The following is a 22,533-nucleotide window of genomic DNA, read 5'->3' as shown; positions in this document are numbered from 1 at the left end:
TCTCCCTGACATTGTTTATATTGGCTGTCCTTCATGGTTTTAATTTCTTCATGTATTCTAGACTTTTGATTTGTAAGTGCTTCTTGACTAGAATTTTTCATGTGCATGTCTTTCTACCACTGCTTTCACTCTCTCTGTCTAGTAGTTTTGGTTGCCTTCCCTCTGGCCCCAAACAATCCCATGTTAGAATCATATCTTAACACTGGCAGCAGAGGGCCTCTATCCCAGTATGACACTGGAGATTGGTCCAGGCCTAGGCTTAGGGGCATTATCTGCTTCCCATGATTTCTGGCGTAGCTTTAAGTAAGCTTCACTTCCTGGTTAGGGGCAGTTTTGTTTTTGTTTTTTTGTTTGAGACGGAATTTCACTCTTGTTGCCCAGGCTGGAGTGCAATGGTGCAATCTTGACTCACTGCAACCTCCGCCTCCTGGGTTCAAGTGATTGTCCTGCCTCAGCCTTCCAAGTAGTTGGGATTACAGGTGCCCACCACCAAGCCCGGCTAATTTTTGTATTTTTAGTAGAGATGGGGTTTCACCATGTTGGCCAGGCTTGTCTCAAACTCCTGACCTCAGGTGATCCACCCACCTCAGCCTCCTTAAGTGCTGGGATTACAGATGTGAGCCAACGCACTGGGCTGGTTAGTGGCAGTTTTTTCAGCCTCCTTTTCAGGGTGAGAAAACTCTGTCTCAGCCCTAGGCCTCAGACAGTGAAGCTGACTTCGTTTCCTGTTCCTCTGGAATACTTTGAACACCATTTATCTTGTAGGAAACAAATTCCTGGCTGCTTCTGCCTACCAGCAGGTCTGCAGCTTTAGCCTGACTTGCAGCCTTTTCTCTTTTCCTTTTTTCTGGTTCATTGAAATGTTTATTTTATATATGCTTTAGGATATGTCATTTTAATTTTCTGTATTCAGTGATGCTTTTGGACAAAGGAAGGGAGTTTTATGAACTTCTGAAACCAACTTGACTAAGAAGTCTAGTAAAAATGCAAATTAGTTTTCAGTCCTCTGCTTGAAATTCTAAACTCTAGACTTCTTAGCATTCCCTTAGGTGGTCTGGCCCCTGCCTACCTCTCCAGATTTATTTCAGGCACTTTCCTTTTTGCTGTGGGTTTTTCAGTTCTTTGAAAGTGCCTCAGTTTCACACATGCATTCCCCCTCACCCAAGTTTGAGATCTTCCCAGTTTTCCTTTCTCATTTAAATGTTACCTCCTCAGAGAGATCTTTCCTTACCATCCTCTTTAAAATACTCTCCCCAGTTGTTTATCATGACACCTGTTTATTTCTTTAATAGCACTTGTTACAGTTTATAAGTATTTGTGTTTATTTCCTTGTTTATGCTGTCTCACAAAACTGAAAGCTCCATGAGTTTTTAAATATTATATTAGCATTATATGTAGCCATCATATAGCAGCATGCTCAATAAATACATTGTGAGTGACTGTTACTCGTCTTTCCATTCAGTTTTATATATTGAATGTCTACTGTATGACAGAACTGTTCTCAATGTGGAAGATTTAATACTAGTGAGCAACACAAAGTTCTTACTCTGTAGAGTTTATATTCTAGTGGGAGAAGAAAAGTAATTAACAAATACAAAAATAAATAAGTTACATCAGCAGTTGAGGGTGATGTGTTTAGGTGATGGGGAAACATTTTTCTGAGGTAGTAACAGGAAGGAATTTATCTGATGATGATCAAGAAAAGGAGCTCTCCAAGCAGAGGGAAGAGCTAGAATAAAGTTCTTAAATCAAGAATGAGCTTGAGTATTCACGGAACAGAAGACCACAGAGGCTAGCGTGGAGTGAATAATAGAGGGAAGGAGCATTGCAAGGTAATGTCAAAATCTTGGCTGAGGCCAGATAATATGAGCTAGGGTCAGGAGTTTGAAAGTGTGCCTTAAGAGAGGTGCAACATGGTACTGAAGGAGGTGGTGAGGTGCAGGTGGGAGGGTGTGCTGCGGAGGATTTTGTCTACTGAGCAAGCAGGTTCAACACATCTCTATAAATTGTAGCAAAGGGTTATCTTTCAGAAAATCATAAATCACTGCTGAGTTTTTGGTTTCATTTTCACCAGGGATGCTGCTTTCCAATTCTTGGTTCTGATGGCTTAGTTACCTCTTTAGAAACCAATAGAAGCCACACATCCGATGCTGTGCATATTTGCTTGTTTATATTCATAAAATACATAGGAAATAGAAAGGAAGTACTCAGTTAGTGCTTTTTTTTTTTGCTGAATTTCTGAATTTGGGCAGGCTTTTGGAAGTTCATGTTTCCTAGTTTAGTCAATATTGTGACCTGAAAGCAAAACTAGGTTGATTGCTCAATCTTTCATTTCCACTTTTTCATTTCCCTATGTTTTAGAAAGCAAGTGACTAGCAAAGGCAGTGTTCTCAAGGGCGCCTAACTTCCACATTTTTAAGAGCAAACTCTTTTTAAAACTGTCTTTATAGCAATCTACTGATCAGCTGTCTGCCAATAAGATGTGATCTCATTTGATAGTTACAACCTTTGATAATCCTATTGTAATGAATAATTGCTTTCATATTGTCTTTTTTTAAAGTTCTTTGAAATTAATTGAAGAGATTCCCTTTTTTCCCTGTCCTTCACTAAAGATGTAGCAATGGCAAGGAGCTATTTTAAGTTTCTGTGTGGTAAACTTAATGATACTTCAGTTCTTTTGCTGACCCTACAAGCCGAGGACTCAGAGGCAGTTCCTCTTCTTTCCTAATAGTGCTGTCTTGCTTAAGCCGCTGTCACAGTATTTACAGGTAGCCACTCACAATAGTTATGTTTTAAAAATTCATACAAGTCTGAGTTTTGGAATTTGAAATACATTTCCCACTGGAAAAAAATGTATACCTAAGTAAATCAATATGTTTCTAGGCAACCCTTTACAGGCCTGTGAAACCTTAATCTATAATATAGCTGAAATACTACACATTTATGATGAAAAAATTAGGAAAATCGTATTTCAGATGCATATTAGTTCCACTATGTGACATTTAAGTAGGACTTTATATGGAATAGTTTGGATCCTTTAACACCATCGTTGGTGGTGAGAGGGGTAAGTAGTGGTATTGTGAGGTTCTAGAGAGAAGGAATGGTCCTGGAGAAAGCCCCTCCCATCTCCTGCATGGCATGGACCAGCCATCTGCATGTGAGACATTCGTAAGTCAGATACTTGTATATCAGGAGTATTGTATGCTCTTACTAGTTGCAAAATGTGAAAAAATTCATTTATAATAGTCTTGAGTGAGGGAATGAAAAGTTTATATATTTTGAAATTTCCTAAGCAGATATTGTTGGAAAATGCCTTTTTCATGCATTTACAAACAATATATTCATATATTTCGTGATCATTTTTAGTTGTGTATGTTTTCCTTCATCTTTAAAAAAAATGGTTTTATTAATAAAATTATTGGTGCTACTTAGTTTTAAATGCAAAGGACTTAATTCATTTAACTAAAAAGAAAAATAAGACACCATAAAGTTAATAGTTAAAACATTTAACTCTATAATTGTTCTAGAGCTTTAATGTTTTAATTCTTTACCAGGCACGATTATTTTTATTTCAAGAGATTTTCATTATGTTAAAGCTAATTTGTTTTACCATTGGTTAACTTACATTCTTATGAGGACAGTGTAATTCCTGACAAAGCAATATTTTGTAGAGTTATAGAATGTAGAAGAGTGTGTGCTTTGGATTCTAGGTGGGAGATGTGAGTTCTTATTCAAGTCTAGATACATTTCTCAGCTTCTGTTTCTTTATCTTCAAAAGGAGGCTGATGAAACCCACTTGCCTCCTGGGTTGCTAAAATTGCATAAGATTGATTGAGAATGTATGTGATCCCATACTACTATAGGAATGGGCTGTCCATGGAACAGGTAGGGAAAACTTTCATGCCATTGTGTTTTTCTTCCTTGTACTCTTCTTCCTTTTATAACTAAGTTTCTCAAAATAAAAATCTATACTCAGTAGGTTCACTTCTAATCTTTCATTCTTAAAAAAATCAGTAGTATTTCATATTTATATTGTTATGACTATGTAAATGTTATTCGATCTGAGTCAGGTAATTATTATTTTGTTCCTGAGTCAGGTAATTATTACTATGAATATATTCTTTCTTGAATAGCTTTCTACCCATTTTAGAACAGTAATTGCTTTATTATTATTTGTGCCTTTGAGACAGTCTTGCTCTGTCACTCAGGCTGGAGTGCAGTGGCATGATCTCAGCTCACTGCAACCTCTGCCTCTTGGGTTCAAGCCATCCTCCTGTCTCAGCCTTCCTAGTAGCTGGGATTACAGGTGCCTGCCACCACACCCAGCTACTTTTTTTGTATTTTTAGTAGAGATGGGATTTCACCATGTGAGCCAAGCAGGTCTCGAAATCCTGACCTCAGGCAATCCACCCACCTCAGCCTCCCAAAGTGCTGGGATTACAGGTGGGGGCCATTGTGCCTAGCCTGTTTTTCTCTTTGCTTTGTTTTCTGTTGTACCTAACAGAACTGTAAAATTAATCTCAATATGGCAAACACCTAAGGTTATCTCTCAAATCCATTTTTAAACTTTTTTTTTCCTTGGATACTTCTCTCTTCCATCCTCCTAGTCCAGTCTGGACTGGCTGCTGTGTAGGCCCGCCGCAAAACTTTCATCCTGCCTATTCCTTTCATCATCATCCTGGGAATTTCTTTTACTTCTCTCCTGTTTTGAAGTGTTTCCTGGTTCCTGTTTTCTCCTCTTTCTTGATTTATTCTTTTATCTTCGGTGGAGCACATCCTCTGCCACCCACCTTGTGGCTCACTTAGCACAAATCCTCTATTAAGGCAGTTTTCTTACATCACCTGTGAAGATTTTCCTCTCCCTTTAGTTCCCTTGTTAGATTGATCTCACCCTCCTTTGTACCTCCATGACACCCTCTGTCATAGCCTTGGTCCATCATGACTATTGAGCACCTACTGTACACATCAGGCACTGTGTTCAACATTAGGGATGCTAAGATTAAATAAAAGTATGGTTCCTGTTCCCAAGAGAGTTCTAGAAGTTAACGCCAGAATTCTCACTGGAGTTAGTACTGCCCTCTAGTGGACCCTTTGAAAAAGTGAAAAAAAAAAAAGTTTTTGGTTACCATAGTAATGGGAAAGTGTAGGTGACACTTTGTAGTCAGGGGCCAGGCATACTAGATGTCTCATATGTCCAGCACAACTTTAGAATATCTCACTAGACATTGATTTGTTTAAATCTGTTTATAATTATTCAGCGTAGGACCTAACTCCATTTTACACACAAACCCAACTACTCTTAGCACTTTTTACATTGTCATTGCTTATGCAACCAATAGAAAACAGCTGTTGTTCAGCAGTGTGAGTTTATAGACAAATTTCTTTTTAAAGTAGCATGAGGTATTTTAGGAATTCTTTCTATTGGTCATTGATAGTGTTTAGTCTCTAAGAATCCTAGTGAAAGGCTTCACAAATCAGTGAATATAGTTATCAGTACTGTTAATTTAAAAAATTAAGCATACACCAGCCATAGTAGCTCATGCCTGTAATCCCATCACTTTGGGAGGCTAAGGCAGGAGGATTGCTTGAGTCCAGGAGTTTGAGGCTGCATTGAGCTATGGTCGTGCCACTGCACTCCAGCCTGGGTGACAGAGTGAGATGCTTGAGCCCAGGAGTTTGAGGCTGCAGTGAGCAATGATCACATCACTGCACTCCAGCCTGGGTAATAGATTGAGAGCCTGTCTCAAGAAAAAAAAGCAGAATTCCTTAGGTGATGGATTATTTTGTAAAGTTTATAATGTAAACCACACATTAACAACAAAGAAGACTATGATTACCTTACCCTATTCATAAAAGATAACTTTCCATATTAAATGTTAAGAAATATTTTGTTATTATATTGTTTACTGAATACAGCATAGGAAAAAAAAAGAAAGAAATTTAAAAAAAAAGAAATATTTTGTTCATTATTGTGTGTGTGTGCATGTCTGTTGCAGTATAACATATGTAATATGTAATATACATCTTTATCAATTTATATACATGCATACACCTACACACAGGTAACTGCCACCATGATCTAGAGATAGAGTATCTGTATAGTTGGAAAATATAGGATAAACTTATTTTTAAACAGTATGTTATATTTTTGAATGCTGTGCCGATTATGTTTTCATAAATACAATTCAGTGTCCAAAAAATCTGGAAGCATAAAGAAAACAGTGTGTTTATTGTATTTTTAAAAATATTCACGATTGGGGCCATTGCTTTAAATTTAGAAGTATTTTACTAGAAAAATATATTGAGGTCAAAGAAAAATATATTGAGCATATTATTTGAAAATGTAACTAACACATATTTATCCTGTTTCCCATCCTTTTGGATACGCCGTGTAACATTTCCAGTGACCCAAAATGTTTCCCATACCCCTTTTTGGTCATTATACCATTTCTACCAGATGTAACCACTATTCTGACTTACATCATGATAGATTTTTGTTTATTCTTGGACTTCATGTAACTGGAATCATACAGTATGTATTCTTGTGTTATCTTCTTTAAATCAATGTTATTCTTATGAGATTCATCCATGTTTTGAGTGTAGCAGAAGTTCTTTATTGTTGTGTAGTATTCCATTGTGCGTCTATAGACAGTTTATCTCTTCTGTTGTCACTTGGTTTGTTTCCAATTTTGGCTATATGAATAAAGCTACTTCTATGAACATTCTTATACCACATTTACACTCGTCTCTCATAGATATATATCTAGAAATAGAATTTTTGGGTCACATGTAGGCATATGTTTGGCTTTTATAGCTACTACTAAAAAGTTTTCTGAAGTGGTTATTTCAATTTATATGTCTAACAGCAGGTACAATAGTTACAGTTGTTCCATATCCCTAACAACACTTGATAGTGTTATTATATTACATAATATTCAATCAGTGATAAGTAAAAATTTAACAGATGATGTCATATCATTAGAGATATTTGAAACTGCAAGAAGATGATATAAATCACATTAAAGTGAAGGAATTAAAATATCTACAATCATATAATATTTGAAAATAAGGCTGGTCATGGTGGCTTATACCTGTAATCTCAGCACTTTGGGAGGCTAAGGCAGGAGGATCACTTGGGGTCAAGAGTTAGAGACCAGCCTGGCCAACATGGTAAAACCCCATCTCTACCAAAAAAATACAAAATTAGCCAGGCATGGTGTCATGCATCTGTAGTCCCAGCTACAGGTGGCTGAGGCATCAGAATCACTTGAACTGGGAGGCAGAGGTTGCAGTGAGCTGAGATCGCACCACTGCACTCCAGCCTGTGCGACAAGAGTGAGACCCTGTCTCAAAAAAAGAATAAAAGAAGAAATAAAATAAATCTCACTGGGAATTTTATTTCTACCTAAGATAGGCCTAAATTTATTGCTTTGAAAATACATTGCTCTCATGTTGTATTAGTAATCTATTGCTGTGCTGCCTAACAAATTATCCCAAAGTTTAGCTGCTTAAAATAACAAATGTGTTATCTCTTACTGTTTCTAAGCGTTAATCTGATAGCAGCTTACTTGGTAGTTCTAGCATAGGGCTCGCACAAGGTTGTAGTCAAGATGTCATCTGGAGCTGCAGTTATCTCTCAAGGCTCAACTGGGACTGTGGGAAATCCACTTCCAAACTCACTCACATGGTTGTTGGCAGACTTTAGTACAGTCCTGGCTGGTTGTTAGAGACTTTAGTTCTTTACAACGTGGGCCTCTCTCCATAAGTTTCTTGTAACATGTTCTTGCAGGATGAATGATCTGAAAGGAATAGAGAATGAATGAATGAATACCCAAGACAGAAGTTGTAGTCTTTTTTATAACCTAATCTTGGAAGTGCTTTGCTATTATTTGAGCTGTTAGTTACTGGTCATGCAGGATGACCTATTACACTGTGGGAGAGGATTGCACAAGGAGGCGTGAATACCCTGCACAAGGCAGAGATCACTGGGGAGCCACCTCTTTTTTTTTTTTTTTTTCCACTCAGTTGCCCAGGCTGGAGTGCAGTGGTGCGATCTCAGCTCACTGCAACCTCTGCCTCTTGGGTTCCAGCGATTCTTGTTCCAGCCTCAGCCTCCCTTGTAGCTGGGACTACAGGTGTGCACCACCATGCCTAGCTAAGTTTTGTGTTTTCAGTAGAGATGGAGTTTTGCCATGTTGGCCAGGCTGGTCTCGAACTTTTGGCTTAAGTGATCCACCCACTTCAGCCTCCCCAAGTGTTGGGACTACACGCTTGGGCCACCCAACTTGGCAACAGGGGCCATCTTGAAGGCTGACTACCACATATATGGATGCTATTTTTTTGTTGTGGCAGTGGCAAAGTACGCATAAAATGTACCATTTTAACCATTTTAAAGTTTATAATTCACTGGCAGCACAATCATAAAGTTGTGCAGTTCATCTAAGCAGTTTCTTATAAGATTATGAAGTTTGCCACATCAATTGACTCTTCCCTTCATGAAATAGTTCTCTGTAGGATGTGATACCATTTGATAGCATTTTTACCCACAGTAGAACTTCTTTCAAATCCTCTCAGACCCTGCCACTACTTTATCAACTAAGTTTACATAATATTTTAAATCTTTTGTTGTCATTTCAGCAATTTTCATAGCATCTTCAGATACAAGGGTAAATTAAAATACGCCAAGTCTTTCTACCAGATTTCACTTGGTCTTGCCATGATTAAACATTCTCTCGGTTGGTGAAAACCTTTGACTGTTTTCCAGATTTTTGATAAAGTTGATTGTGACAGATTTTGCCAGCTTTTTTCTGTGGCGGGATGGGCTTTCGGAATCTCCTATGCCACCATTTTTGATGATGTTACTCCTATGCATTCTATTTTTAAAAGATAGAGTGGTTATATTCCAAGATTATATGTACTAGATATTTAAGAGTAAGAAGCAAATGAATTTGAAGTAGACGTGGAACCTGTTAATGAACATGTGGAGGAAGGGAAAATTGAGCTAAAAAAGCGAACAAACTAAACAAAAATCTTTGCAGCTAGGGCTACATTTATTTAATCAGTAAATGTTTTAGATTCAGTTGAGACTTTCACACCTCTTTTTTCCTAAGAACACTGAGTTGCTTAGAGCATTTCCAACAATTTTAATTAAAAGGGATTTTAATTAATGCAGTATTTAGTTATTGTGAAAGTAGCAAAGCTGATGGAAAATACGTAGCAAAGCTGATGGAAAATACGTAACAAAGTGTGAGAGTCCTTTTCCTAGAACTAGAACCAAATGTTACTGAATTAACAGAAGCATACAAAATATAGGGATCTCATTTTTTTAAGCAAAAGTGGTTTATATTTCCTATTATCAAATGAAATATGAAAAATTGTATTTTTATACCACAATGATAAGAAATTATGTGAAGATTTAAATGTTTAAAGTATTCTAATTACAGTTTTGAATTGCCTGTCTTGAGTGTTACTCATATTAACTACAGAGGTCACCATATATCGTCTCTATAGTTTCTTGTTTTAATGCTTTTGCCTAATGCATCCTCTATTTCTCATCACCTTTCAATAGATGATGTCTGAAGTCTTTTTAAGTTAAAGTATAATTGACTATAGTCTAAATTATGGGAATTTTGAAGCAGAAGATATGTTTTCTGTTAGACTTTAATCTTACACTTTTTCATGTTAGAGGGGATAATTTTGACACTACACTTTTAATAAGGCCATCTCATTTGTAGAAATAATGTACTTCCTAATTTTCACCATTTCAACAGCCAATATGTTGTCTTGATATGTTATCTCTATTTCAGTTTTTCTTCCTCTTATCAGATTCAAATCTAATCTGTTATTTCTTATGTAACATTAAGTTTTATTCAAGTTCCATCCATACCTCTGATCTTTTGTTTTCTGTATAGAATGGCCTCAAGTGTAAATTTTCTTTTTTTTTTCTTTTTACTTTTATCGCAACAACATGCAAAAGGTGTAAATTTTCTCAAGTCCAAGCTTACTCATTATAAGTAGGCACAAGTCTGAGAGTACTTCATTATGTCTTCTGGTGCAATTGGGTCTGAGCATATTTAAACATATTAAATACATATTTTATTTCGATGAATATTATTTCTCCCTTATATCTCTATATGTGTAGAAATATAACCTATGAATTTTGCTTTAGAATGGTAATGGAATCTTTACAAAATATGTTCTGAAGCTGGGGGTGGCGTTGGGTCAGGTCTGATAGGGTTGAGAAATTTATTCTAAACAAATTAGTGCAATGATGTCTTCCAGGCATTATACTAGAACTGCGCAGGGCCCAGTGGGAATCTGTAGCAAGGCAGGGTCTATTCAGGCAGGAGGTGAAGTATATAATCCCAACATCATGGAAACATGAGACTACCCAGGAAAAGTTTGAGCTAATTTTGAAGAACTTCCTGTGTGTTTCTGTGTGTTTCTCTCTTCTAGACTGAATGTTCCTTGAGGGGCAGGGATCATTTTTACTTATAAGTACCTACTGCTCAGCTATATTAAGTCTGTTCTCACACTGCTATAAAGAAATATCTGAGACTGAGTAATTTATTAAAAAAAGAGGTTTAATTGGCTCATGGTTCTGCAGGCTGTATAGGAAGCATGATACTGGCATCTGCTCAGCTTCTTGGGAGTCCTCAGGAAACTTACAGTCATGGCAGAACGCAAAGGCAGAGCTAGCACCTCACATGGCTGGAACAAGAGGAAGCTGGGTTAGGGCTGAGGTGCCACATACTTTTGAACAACCAGCTCTCATGAGAACTCACTTACTATCATAACACAGTACCAAGGGGGAAATCCGCCCAAGATCCAATCATTTCCCACCAGGCCCCAGCTCTAACATTGGGGATTACAATTTGACATGAGATTTGGGTGGGACAGAGATCCAAACCATATCATAAGCCTAGCCCATGGAAGATACACAGTAAATGTTCATTAGATGAACAGATAGCTCCTACACAGGTGTGCAAGCTTGAAGAGAGACTTAAGTGTGGCTAGAATCCATATTGCCATAGGAGGACCAAAGGATGAATTATTTATTTGCCATACCACAAAGAAAATTTAACAATTGTCATGATCCTGAGTACTTTTGGGAAATCTGCTCAAATTGTAAAGAATAGAAATTATCATATTATTCCAAGGCAAGGGGCCTTAGGATATAGGGGATAAAGTACATTTTTATTTTGCTAGCCTCAAACTGAAATTTAGCATTTCTTTCCATTTTGAATGTAGGTAATAGTGGTTGATGTTATCATTTTCTTTCTGCTACTTAAAGCCACAGGTATCTTCATTTTCTGTTGTTGTGGATACCTCACACTGTTGTTTACACTCATTGTTTTTATATTATGGTAATCATTATGCCATCAATTTTGTTATTTAGATCATCCGTAAAGGAGCATGTATATTACCTATCGCAATTTTCTAATTACATTTTAAATTTTATTTTTAAACATTCTGAAATACTAGAATAAGCAAAACTAATGTATAGTGATAAAAATCAGAAAAATGGTTGCTTCTTATGGAGAAGATTGGGAAAGGGGCACAAGAGAGGTTTCTGTGGTGATGAAAATGTCCTTTGTCTTGCTATACACTTGTCAATTGAATGCTGAACTGTCTATACATTTCACGTACATAAATTATACCTCAACTTATAAAACAAGTACATTAAGAAATTTTTCTGAGAAGGTGTTCATAGGTTTCACCAAATTGCCAAAGAAATCTCTGGTACCCCCCAAAAAATGTTAACCCCTTTGCTGATATTATCCTGTTGCCATTGTCTGTCTCCTTCTTTGAGTGCCCTCTTTCAGTAAGCTGTTTTTGTGGTTCATTTCCATTTTTCTAAATGTGTTCTCACTTTTTAAAGATAAACCTAAGACAAGTCATAAAAAAAGAATAGCAGCTATGAAAGAAATGTTTTGCCTGGCTTATTGACCAGTCTCTTCTGGCCAGTAAAACTGTGGCCCTCCTAATTTAGGTGTATACTTGCTTTGACTCTAAGAAATTTCTAATCACAACTACGCTTCCAAAAACTAATTCATGGAGCATTTCATAATAGAATGGTTTTTTCTTATTTTCAGTTTTGTTTGGAGTTTTAGTAAGATTTTTATCCTTCTGTATTATTGAATGTGCAGTTCTCTTATGGAATAGCTGTAAACATTTATAACAAAGATTGGAAGAAGAAAATATGTATTAGAAAATAAGACAAGATAAAGTAATATTACTGATAATCTGTTTCAGATTAATTCCATCTTAGCATGGCCTCAATGCAGTGTGATTGTATATTCTAAGATCACATATGTGTTACTTTTATAAAATTCAGAGTAATATAAAAAGTATAAGGTTATATTTATTTAAAAATGTGATGATAGTGCTCAAAGATGTTCAGCGTAGTGGTAGGTAATATATACAATGAACATTGAACTCTCTTTTAGGGGCACACAGTGTTATGACTAGTCATAGTAGAATTTTGTCTACCATCTTATGCTTGTAACTTTTAGTTTTACTCTATTGTTATAATGGTCTCACAGCCTTTTCATTTATTTAGATAAATTTAATAGGATACTTGTTTTAATAGATTACAAAGTATTCTGAGAAAGATTAAGCTGAGGTGAATCGTCCTAGCAGATTTTATCCAGATGGCATATATATACTTTTTATGATTTGCTATTAGATAAAAACCTAAAATACTGTTTGGCAATTTTTTTGCAGCCTCTCATATGGAAAATTTGAAATGCAGAGGGGAAACAGTAGCAAAGGAGATTAGTGAAGCCATGAAGGTAAAAGCTATATGCTAAAAAATTATAAAATGAACAAAATATATGGCTAGGTATTTGCATTCAATATTCGTATGTGTTTTAGTCTGCTGTAACAGGAATTCTCAGCAGGGTTTTAAATAAATCTCCAGTTCTCAGCAGGGTTTTAAATAAATTCAACAATAACATTCAGAATAGCTACCACTTATCAGGTACCTACTGTGTGCCAGGTATATTTAAAGGTTGATTATATTTTTGTGTTCTGGATATTAACAGTTCACCAAACAATTTTGGATAATAATACCAGCTAAAATGTATTGAATAATTGGTATGGGCACCATCCAGCTGCTTTACACGTATTGCCTTATGTAATCCTTATATTGTACGAGACAGATACTGTTATTTATTTTATAGATGAGGAAGCTGAGGCACTGAGAGACTCAGCAGGTTGCCCATGTAAATAACCAGTCCACTATTTAAAGCCTGGATTGGCAAGGGCACGGTGGCTCATGCCTATAATCCCATCAGTTTGGGAGGCTGAGGCAGTCAGATCACCTGAGATCAGGAATTCAAGACCAGCCTAGCCAACATGGTGAAAGTGTGCCTCTACTAAAAATAGAAAAATTACCTGGGCATGGTGGTGCGTGCCTATAGTCCCAGCTACTTGGGAGGCTGAGGCAGATGAATCGCTTGAACCCAGGAGGTGGAGGTTACAGTGAGCTGAGATCGCGCCACTGCCCTCAAGCCTGGGCAACAAGCAAGATTCCCTCTCGAAAGAAAGAAATTTAAGAGTATTGTGTCCATCTCTATGTGTTTGTGTTTCAACCTGAGATTAATGTTGAATGTTACTATTTTTTTGTTTGAAGTCCTTGCCTGCATTAATTGAACAAGGAGAGGGATTTTCACAAGTTCTCAGGATGCAGCCTGTTATCCACCTCCAGAGGATTCACCAAGAAGTCTTTTCCAGTTGTTATAGGAAACCGGATGCTAAACCTGAGATCTTCATAACGCAGATGGAAACTACACCAACAGAGACTGCTTCCAGGAAAACCTCTGACGTGGTACTGAAAAGAAAGCAAACTAAAGACTGCCCCCAGAGAAAATGGTATCCATTGCGGCCAAAGAAAATTAATCTTGATACATGAGCTCTCTTTGTTTATTTTGGGAGTTGAAAATAGGCGCCATCATTTAGATTACAGCCTAATTAATACCTAGATGAGACTTCATTTGAAACAAGAAATAACTCTTTTACTAGTGATTCATTATACAAATATAATGTCTCTATACGGGAATATGACATAATATTGTATTTCCTTGCCATTTTATCGTAATGAAAAGCATTTTAAAAAATATTGACACAAAGCCCATCAGTGGGCATTAAAAGTATTAAAAGTGCAGATTTACTGTCCTTAAGTGCCATCAACTCTCAACTCCTTTGTAGCTTTTGTGGGATTTAACAAGTAACAAATTCTGTTGGGTTTCCCTATACATCTTTCTAGAAAAAAAAGAGAGCTGTATAATCATTCTTCATTTTCCTGCTGAAAAGTAATTATCAGTTCTGCACAGCAGCAGATGCAGGAGTTTTTTTTTAAGATGTAGTTTGAAATGTGCAAATGATAATACTGGCTTTGACTTTGTTACTCTGTGCTCAGCTAATTTAGGTTTGCGAGATTAATTTTAGGATTTTTTTGTTGTGTAAGACAATGATGACTATTTGTGCAACATTACTCTTTGAAATAAAAATTGGCTTGCAGCCAATGTTTCCTGCCCACACTTACCTTTTTCTGTAGACCTTTAACATAATTTAACATGGAACTAATGGTTTCTTTTTAAGATTTCTTATTTATTTCCTTATAGATCATTCCAGTTCAAAATATATATCAGATTAATACATTGACAAAGTGTCATTTTGGAACAAATGTAATCATATTGAACTATTTTACTTTTGAAGATGTTTATATATCAGATATATAATCACTGGGAGAAGTCTGAGAAAGCTATATTGCCTTCTAACACTTAACTATAGTTTCTCATAACTCTTACCATGTGTCTTACATTATACAGTGTGGGCAGGACCATCGAACTTACCAACTGTTTCCCCTTTTGATGACTCTGATACCTTCATTCATTTTCAAAGGGATTTACTGATCATGAGATTGGAAAATCTGTATTTCTCTTGCTTATTATGTATTAATAATCATAAATGTCTAGATTCACCAGAAGTCACCAGAAGGTCTGTCTCAGTGAAGAAGACTTATAAAAAGCCACTTTACTGCATTTTGTGTTTTCATGTTACAATTTGAGATCTGTATATTTGTACACACCAATGTGTTTTTATTAAAATAATGTATGATGTGATCTTAACGCTGTATATTTTTATAAGTTGTCTTAGGCATTCCTGAGCTGAGCTTCAGTTGGATGTTAGATCAGCACCCTGCATTTCTGAACATACTAGATTTCAGTTTAAAACTGTTTTGAGGCTGCCTAGTATGTTGCTATTCTTACAGTGCTAACTTTTTTATAGTATTAAAATTCTATGTGATTTCACTTCAGAGTTCCCCAAACAAAAGAATTACTGTTAATTCTATTAGATTATATAAGCTAATTGCATTTTGATTATATAAGAACATGCCCCCTCCTGCTTTTTAAGAGCGGTATATTGAGCTACATAGAGTTAAATGACATAATGTCTTAGATTTGCTCTGAAATATTCAGCAGAAAAAAAAGAAAAGGAATAGATTAAGGAAATACAAAAATCTTGTTAATGTTGAATCTGTGTAATGAATATATTCTACTTTGTGCTGGAAATTTTTATAATTAAAAAAAAATTGTTATATTTTTAAGTCCCCAGACGGACAGCTGAGACTTTAAATCCTCTTGAGAGCCCAAAGTTTTACTCCACAGTTATAGCAGCATTTAAAATAGAAACACCACTGGGAAAGACAGTACATATTAGCATTATTAACTAAGAAAAGCATGACCAATAGCAGTAATAGTATTGAATAAGTATGCTCTGTAAGAGGAGAAGTTACATTTCTGCATAGGCCAAGAACTAGTAAGCTAAGAGGATTAAAAGTAAGAAAGTCTGTAGTTTTAGGGAATCTTGGAAAGGTTGAAGGAAAAAATTAAAAATCAAATCTTGATCTATGGTAAAAAGAAATCTGGATTGAATAGGGTCTTAAAATTCTCTTTCAGAAAAGAAATAGCTGGGCACGGTGGCTCCTGCCTGTAATTCCAGCATTTTGGGAGGCTGAGATGGCAGATTACTTGAGCCCAGGAAATTGAGACCAGCCTGAGCAACATGGTGAAACTCCATTTCTACAAAAAATACAAAAATTAGCAGGGTGTGGTGGCACACACCTGTAGTCCCAGCCACCCAGGAGGCTGAAATGGATCACTTGAGCCCGAGAGGCAGAAGTTGCAGTGAGCCAAGATGCCACCACTGCACTCCAACCTGGGTGACAGAGTGAGACCCTGTCTCAGAATAATAATAATCATGCCTGTAATTCCAGCATTTTGGGAGGCCAAGGTGGGTGGATCACCTGAGGTCAAGAGTTCGAGACCAGCCTGGCCAATATAGCAAAACCCTGTCTCTACTAACAATACAAAAATTAGCTAGGCATGTTCGTGGACGCCTGTAATCCCAGCTACTTGGGAGACTGAGGCAGGAAAATCACTTGAACCTGGGAGGCAGAAGTTGCAGTGAGCCGAGATCGCGCCATTGCACTCCAGCCTGGGCAACAAGAGCGAAACTCTGCCTCAAAAAAAACAATAATAATGTAGTAAAAACACAAGAAGATTAAATCTAATCTCAAAGGAGAGAGAAGACTGTCAAAGTTGATTTCTGAAAACTGGTACCAAAACCTACATTAGTTTATTTAGGCTGCTATAACAGAATACCACTGGCTGGGTGGCTTAAACAACAGATATTTACTTCTCACAGGTCTGGAGGCTAGAAGTCCATGAGAAGGTGCTGGCAAATGCAGTTTCTGGTGAGGGCTGTCTTCCTGGCTTGTAGGTGACCACCTTCTTACTATGTCCTCACATGGCCTTTCCTCAGTGCGTGCGTGTGGAGAGAGTGCAAGCTCTCTGGTGTCTCTTCTTATAAGAACACTAATTCTATCAGATCAGGGACCCACCCTTATGGCCTCATTTAACCTTAATTATTTCCTTAGAGGCCCCATCTCCAAATATAGCTACAGCCACGTGGGAGTTAAGGCTTCACCATATGGATTTTTGGGGGACACAAAGACTGAGTCCCTAACACAATCCTACAGAAATCTTATCCTAGACCTCTTTCCCTGGGCCTTTATGGCTTGAGCTCCATAGAGAACAAAGTTAATAAAATCAAATTTTTTGTTTGCTTCAACTCTGTCTCAAAAAGAAAAGCAGAATGAAAAATAAATCGTGGCATATACATATAATGAAATACTATAGGAATAAAGAACAAATTACTGATAGAAAAATGTGGATAAATATCAAAGATATGATATTGAATAAAAGTGAAACCAGGCACAAGAGAATACATACTGTATATGGAATCATAGAATGGGCAAAACTAATCCATAGTGGTTCCCTCTGGGGAGAGGGGAGATATTAACTGGAAATGGCAGGGGAAACATTTTTGGGTGAGCGAAATGTTCTGTATCTTAATCTGAGTGGTGCTCGCGTGGCTGTATACGTATGTAAAATTTTGTTGAACTATACACTTAAAATTTCTGCACTTTATTTTCAGTAAGTTTTATATTTTAAAAATGCACAAAACTGATTAACCGAATATTTGAGGAGAGTCTCCAGCATCAAAGACAGACCAAAAAACTGTAAGTCCTTTAATGGCAGAAATCTTTGTTCCGTCCACCTTGAATAATTGCTGGCATATGGTGGGCCCTTGATGCATAGCGGTTAACTGAGTGAATTACAACAAAAACCAAAGAGAAAAACGGACCGCAAAGAAAACAGATAACATAAAAGCAAAATTTTCCCAAAAATAAAACATAAAGATTAAGAGATGGCAAATTAGAAAGGTAAGAATAAAGAGAATAAATTCATGAAGTCCAATGTCTAATTGATACCCATTCCAGAGACAGCATGCAGAAAAAGCAGCAGAGTCAAAATTATCAAAGAGATAATGCAGTTACCCTACTGCCCAGCAATTTTACTCCAGTTCTAAACCTAGGAGAAGTGAAAACATTCCCACACAATAACGTACACACAAATGTTTGTAGCAGCAACTTGAACGTTCAGCAACTGATGGATAGATAAATAAAATGTGGACTGTCCACTCAATGGAATATTATTTGGCAATAAGAAGAAATGAGGTACTGGTAAATGCCACAGTGTAGATGACCCTTAAAACATGCCAAGCAAAAGAAGCCTCTCTCATAAAAGACTGAGGCTCCCAAAACGCAAAGTCCACAGGATGCTAACTAATCAGCAGATTTGAAGGATAGTCTAGGCAGACCAGGTTGGAATAAAACTATGTAGGAGAAAATAATAAAAAATAAAATTAAATTAAAAAATAAAACAACAGAAAAAAATAAAACAACACGAGCAATAATGTTAACTATGTGGAAAATTGTATAAAGGAGAAACTTTGTAATATGATTAAAATGTTCAAAGAAACAAAATCAGGCAACTATTCACTACAGTAAAGGCAGAAAGCTATACAAGAAAAGAAATGTAATGATGATTACAAATTAGTTCTCCAGTGAACAATATATAGTCATAATAACCCTGAATCTGAATTCAGTAAAAAATAAAACAAAAAAGGTGGGGGGAACAGTTATACTGGGAGGCTAAAGGATGAGAATTAGCAATTAGTACAGCAGGGGCACTGAACAGTCAGATGGACATTGGTTAAAGCCCCAGGGTAGGGTGTGGAGGCCCTTATAGCTGCTGGGTCCTGGGGCAGTGTAGGGTGTCCCAGGACATGAAGCTGGAGCAGCCAGAATGGCAGGGATAGTGAGGAGGCTTCTGTGCCAACCAGTACAATCCATATTGTTGTAACAGGGTGACTCTGAACACCAGCCTTGACATGATGTTGGGGAGTGAAATCTTCACCACAATTGGAAGTCAGTGGATAGTGTCTGAAAAGCTGATTCAAGGTCATACAATATGGATATTATTTAGTAAACAGCAGAATCAAGAGCTGACAAAGTGGGAAGTATTAACTCTGTAGATAGATGGGGGAAGTGGGCCAGGGGCTGACATTTTTTGATAGAAGCCTCATCAATTTGATTTTTTAAATTAAGTGCATATAGTAATTAGGTGAAAATAAATTTGGTTTTCAAATCATTGTAGAACTGTCACAAATACAAGTTAACACGAATTACCTTCTCACTTCATATCATTGAGTATTAAGAGACAAATTGTCCCCCAGAACCTTTCTCAGGGTTTCAGTTTTTCAGTATTTCAGGTTTTTCGGGGTTTCAGAAGCTTTCTCAGGGTTTCAACACAGCTGTGTGCCACCATGCCTTTTTTAAATTTTTTTTTAGAGATGGGGTCAAGCCATATTGCCCTGGCTGGTCTTGAATTCCTGGGCTCAAACGATCCTCCCCCCTCAGCCTCCCAAAGTGCTGGGATTACAGGAATGAACCACTCATCTGCAATCTCGGCTCACTCATCTGCAATCCCTCCCAGGTTTAAGGGATTCTCCTGCCTCAGCCTCCCAAGTAGCTGAGACTACAGGCACTTGCCACTATGTCTAGCTAATTTTTATATTTTTAGTAGATATGGAGTTTCACTATGTTGGCCAGGCTTGTCTTGAACTCCTGACCTTGTGATCGCTCACCTGGGCCTCCCAAAGTGCTGGGATTACAAGCATGAACCACTGCACCCAGCCCTAAAACAATCATTCTTTCTTTTTTTTTTTTTCTTGAGACAGAGTCTCGTACTGTTGTCCAGCTAGAGTGCAGTGACGCAATCTTGTCTCACTGCAACCGCTGCCTCCCGGGTTTAAGCAATTCTCCTGCCTCAGCCTCCCAAGTAGCTGGAACTACAGGTATGTGTCACCACACCTGGCTAATTTTTGTATTTTTAGTAGGAGATGGGTTTTGTCATGTTGGCCAGGCTGGTCTCAAACTCCTGACCTCAGGTGATCCACCACCTCATCCTCCTAAAGTGCTGGGATTACAGGCGTGAGCACCACGTCCAGCTGTAAAATGATTTTTCATAGCCACACCTTTTATTACACAGATACTTGATGAATCTAAGTACTGTGCTAAGAGTTGTGTGGATGTACACCTGTAAATCAAGGCACAGACCTTGCCCACAAGCAATTTGCCATCAGTTACGGGAGCCATCGGTAGCATCTGGGGATTAGTGGGAAAAGAGGGAGCTGAGGGAGAGGCTAGGAGCCCAAGTAAACATGCACTTCTGCTCCTAGAGGGAACTTGAGAGTGAAACTCATGGGTTTGGAAACTTCTGTGGAATTAGCTGCTTGCAAGAAATGATTTTGTCTGGTTTTAGAAACTATGATGGAACATTAAGATATTCCTGTAATTGACTGGCAAGTTTTAACATTTACTGCAATTTCTTTTTGTTGTAAGCCCAACCCATGAATTCTTCCTTTAAAAAAAAATTTCAGATTGACAAATAACTGCTTCTTTAGAAATACTCTTTACTAAAACTACCTCTCATTTCTTTTTCTTTCATATTCAAAGAGAACAATGTTCAAATACACAAATAAACACTGCTCTCTGCCAGAGCGGTGGACTCTGTGGCCTCCCCATCCCCAGCATCCTAGTCTTGCCCTCCTGCACCGAGGGCCCTCCTCAAGTCCAAGTGACAGGAAACAGAGAATGGAGAAGCTGAGATGTGGCAACAAAGGGGACTGTGATCAAGTTTACCCCTGAAGTCGCCTGTGAAGGTATTCCATTCTCCAGAGATCTCATCAAATGGTATATGTGATGTGCGATAAGCCTGTGGTTCCCTTCACTATTTCATACATCAGATCAGAGCCTCAGAATTCTCAGAAACCATTTTTTTCTAACATAAAACTCCTGTTCTCATTTATATCTCCCTATAAATCTGATTTGAAAACAATTGTTTAAACTCACAATGTCAGATTTGTTTCAGCTATATGAGCTCACAATTCATCTACTATTAGTAGTTCAAGATAAAAGATTACCCAAAGAAAAGGAAGAGATTGAGTAAAGCCACAACTGTAATAGTGACCCAGATAGGGTAAAAGACCATTAATAAGTAGTGTGAATTGTAGAATGGTTTAAAGCAGCATATTTTAAAAACAGGCATATAAAGAATCCACTAGATGCCCGGAATTGTACAAAAATACTTTAAATTAATGTTTAAGTATAATGTTATCAACTTATTTGCTAAAAGTAATAGCAATATAATACTAGTAGTTAACCATGTATTGAGTGACTACTACATGCCATGATCATGTTAAAAGCTTAATGTGCATCATCTCATTTAATCCTCAAGACAATCCATTAATTAAGGACTATTATCATGCCCATTTCATGAAGAAGAGGTGGAGATAAGAAGGGAAGTGCCTGGCCACCTTCCCAGTGGCCCACAGACTATGTGGAGCAGAGTGAGGCCTTCTGACTGCAAGCTCTGCTTCCACCTTCTCCCCGTGGGTCACAGCAAAGGCCTTGTCCAGACGCCCTCACCACTACACAACAACGACCTCATTGGTTCTTGTTATTTTTTTTTCAATGACACATAGCAACAGAGGGTATCAACAAACATTTTTAAATTTCCCGACAGTTAATGAATAATGAATATTACCAGGTAATACCAGCATCTAAGAAAGCCCAAAGTTGTTTAAAGCAATTTATGATCTTAATGAGGTTGAATAAGAACTTTTGCTGTTAATTCATTGGGAACTATAAATCATCATAGCTAGTCATTCTTTCATCATGGGAAGCTGACAGTCCTGACTCTTCAGGATTATAATTATAATAAATTCTGAATTGGTGAACTGTGAATTTAAGAAGGTTACAAAACAACTTCTAGATAACTGAGTCATAAAGTTTTTAAAGGAAGCATGTGCCACACATCTAATTCATTGTCCTTTCTCTCCAGTGGCATAGTTATGGTATTAAACTAAATTGCAAAGGAATCATTTTAGTTGACTGCTTCTTGAAATTCTATCACTTTTCCAAATTTAGGTAGTATCTGTTACAAGGAGAATGTTTTGGCAACATTAACTTGACTGATACTCATTTCCCTAGTTAAGTGACCTTCCTGCCATGGGCTGAGTGCCGGGGCTTACTGCCCCTTAGTAATTTAGAAGGGGATCCTGGGCCCTGCCTGGACCAAAGGGTTGTGGAACAGCTCTGAGTCTCTAGGAAGTCTTGGAAGCCATGTATAGTTTTCAGAGAAAGAGATTTTCTAAATTCCATTCAACCCCATTTAACACATTGGGAGCCAGGACTGGTGGATTAGCTCCAGGGACAGTCTAGGAGAGAAAGGGTCGGGGAACCTTCATCCCTTCTGCCTCTGGTGAACTGCAGAAGATGAAGAGGATGAAGCTGGGCAACCCAGAGCCCACCCTCCCCTCTCTGGGCAGTTATCTCCAAGGCCAGAGTAGACTGGACTGGAGGGTCTCTGAAAGGACACAGTCAGGAAGCAAACATTTTAAATTTCCCAGCAGTTAATGAATAGTGAATGTCCCTGTGCTCTTCACCCACCATGAGGAGACAGGACGGGGAAGTCCATGCTGTGTGGTGTCCATCAGAGGGACCATTCAGCCCCTGGGACCCACCTCAGCTCTATTTTACACAGAAGGCATTTGGAG

At 37.6% G+C, this 22,533-nt stretch overlaps 1 protein-coding gene across 2 annotated transcripts in view; it reads left to right on the top strand.

Annotated features, from left to right (window-relative positions):
• The window catches only part of NSL1 (NSL1 component of MIS12 kinetochore complex), a 40,708-nt gene extending 25,574 nt beyond the window's left edge, over nt 1–15,134 (top strand). The window contains exons 5-6 of one of the 2 annotated variants that reach the window (XM_012459617.2): nt 12,727–12,794; nt 13,637–15,134. In XM_012459617.2, coding sequence (XP_012315040.2) covers nt 12,727–12,794; nt 13,637–13,915 — 347 coding nt within the window. In that variant the 3' untranslated portion in view covers nt 13,916–15,134. The remainder of the gene's footprint in view (nt 1–12,726; nt 12,795–13,636) is intronic. The other variant, XM_012459618.3, reaches the window with a different exon arrangement.
• Nucleotides 15,135–22,533: the final 7,399 nt, after the last annotated feature.

This window comes from Aotus nancymaae, unplaced genomic scaffold (assembly GCF_030222135.1).
Source record: "Aotus nancymaae isolate 86718 unplaced genomic scaffold, 86718_ANA_hifiasm-v0.15.2.pri h1tg000032l_0, whole genome shotgun sequence".
Lineage (NCBI taxonomy): Eukaryota > Metazoa > Chordata > Mammalia > Primates > Aotidae > Aotus > Aotus nancymaae.
Note: the sequence above shows the minus strand (reverse complement) of the source record. Positions and strands in the feature narration are given on the sequence as shown.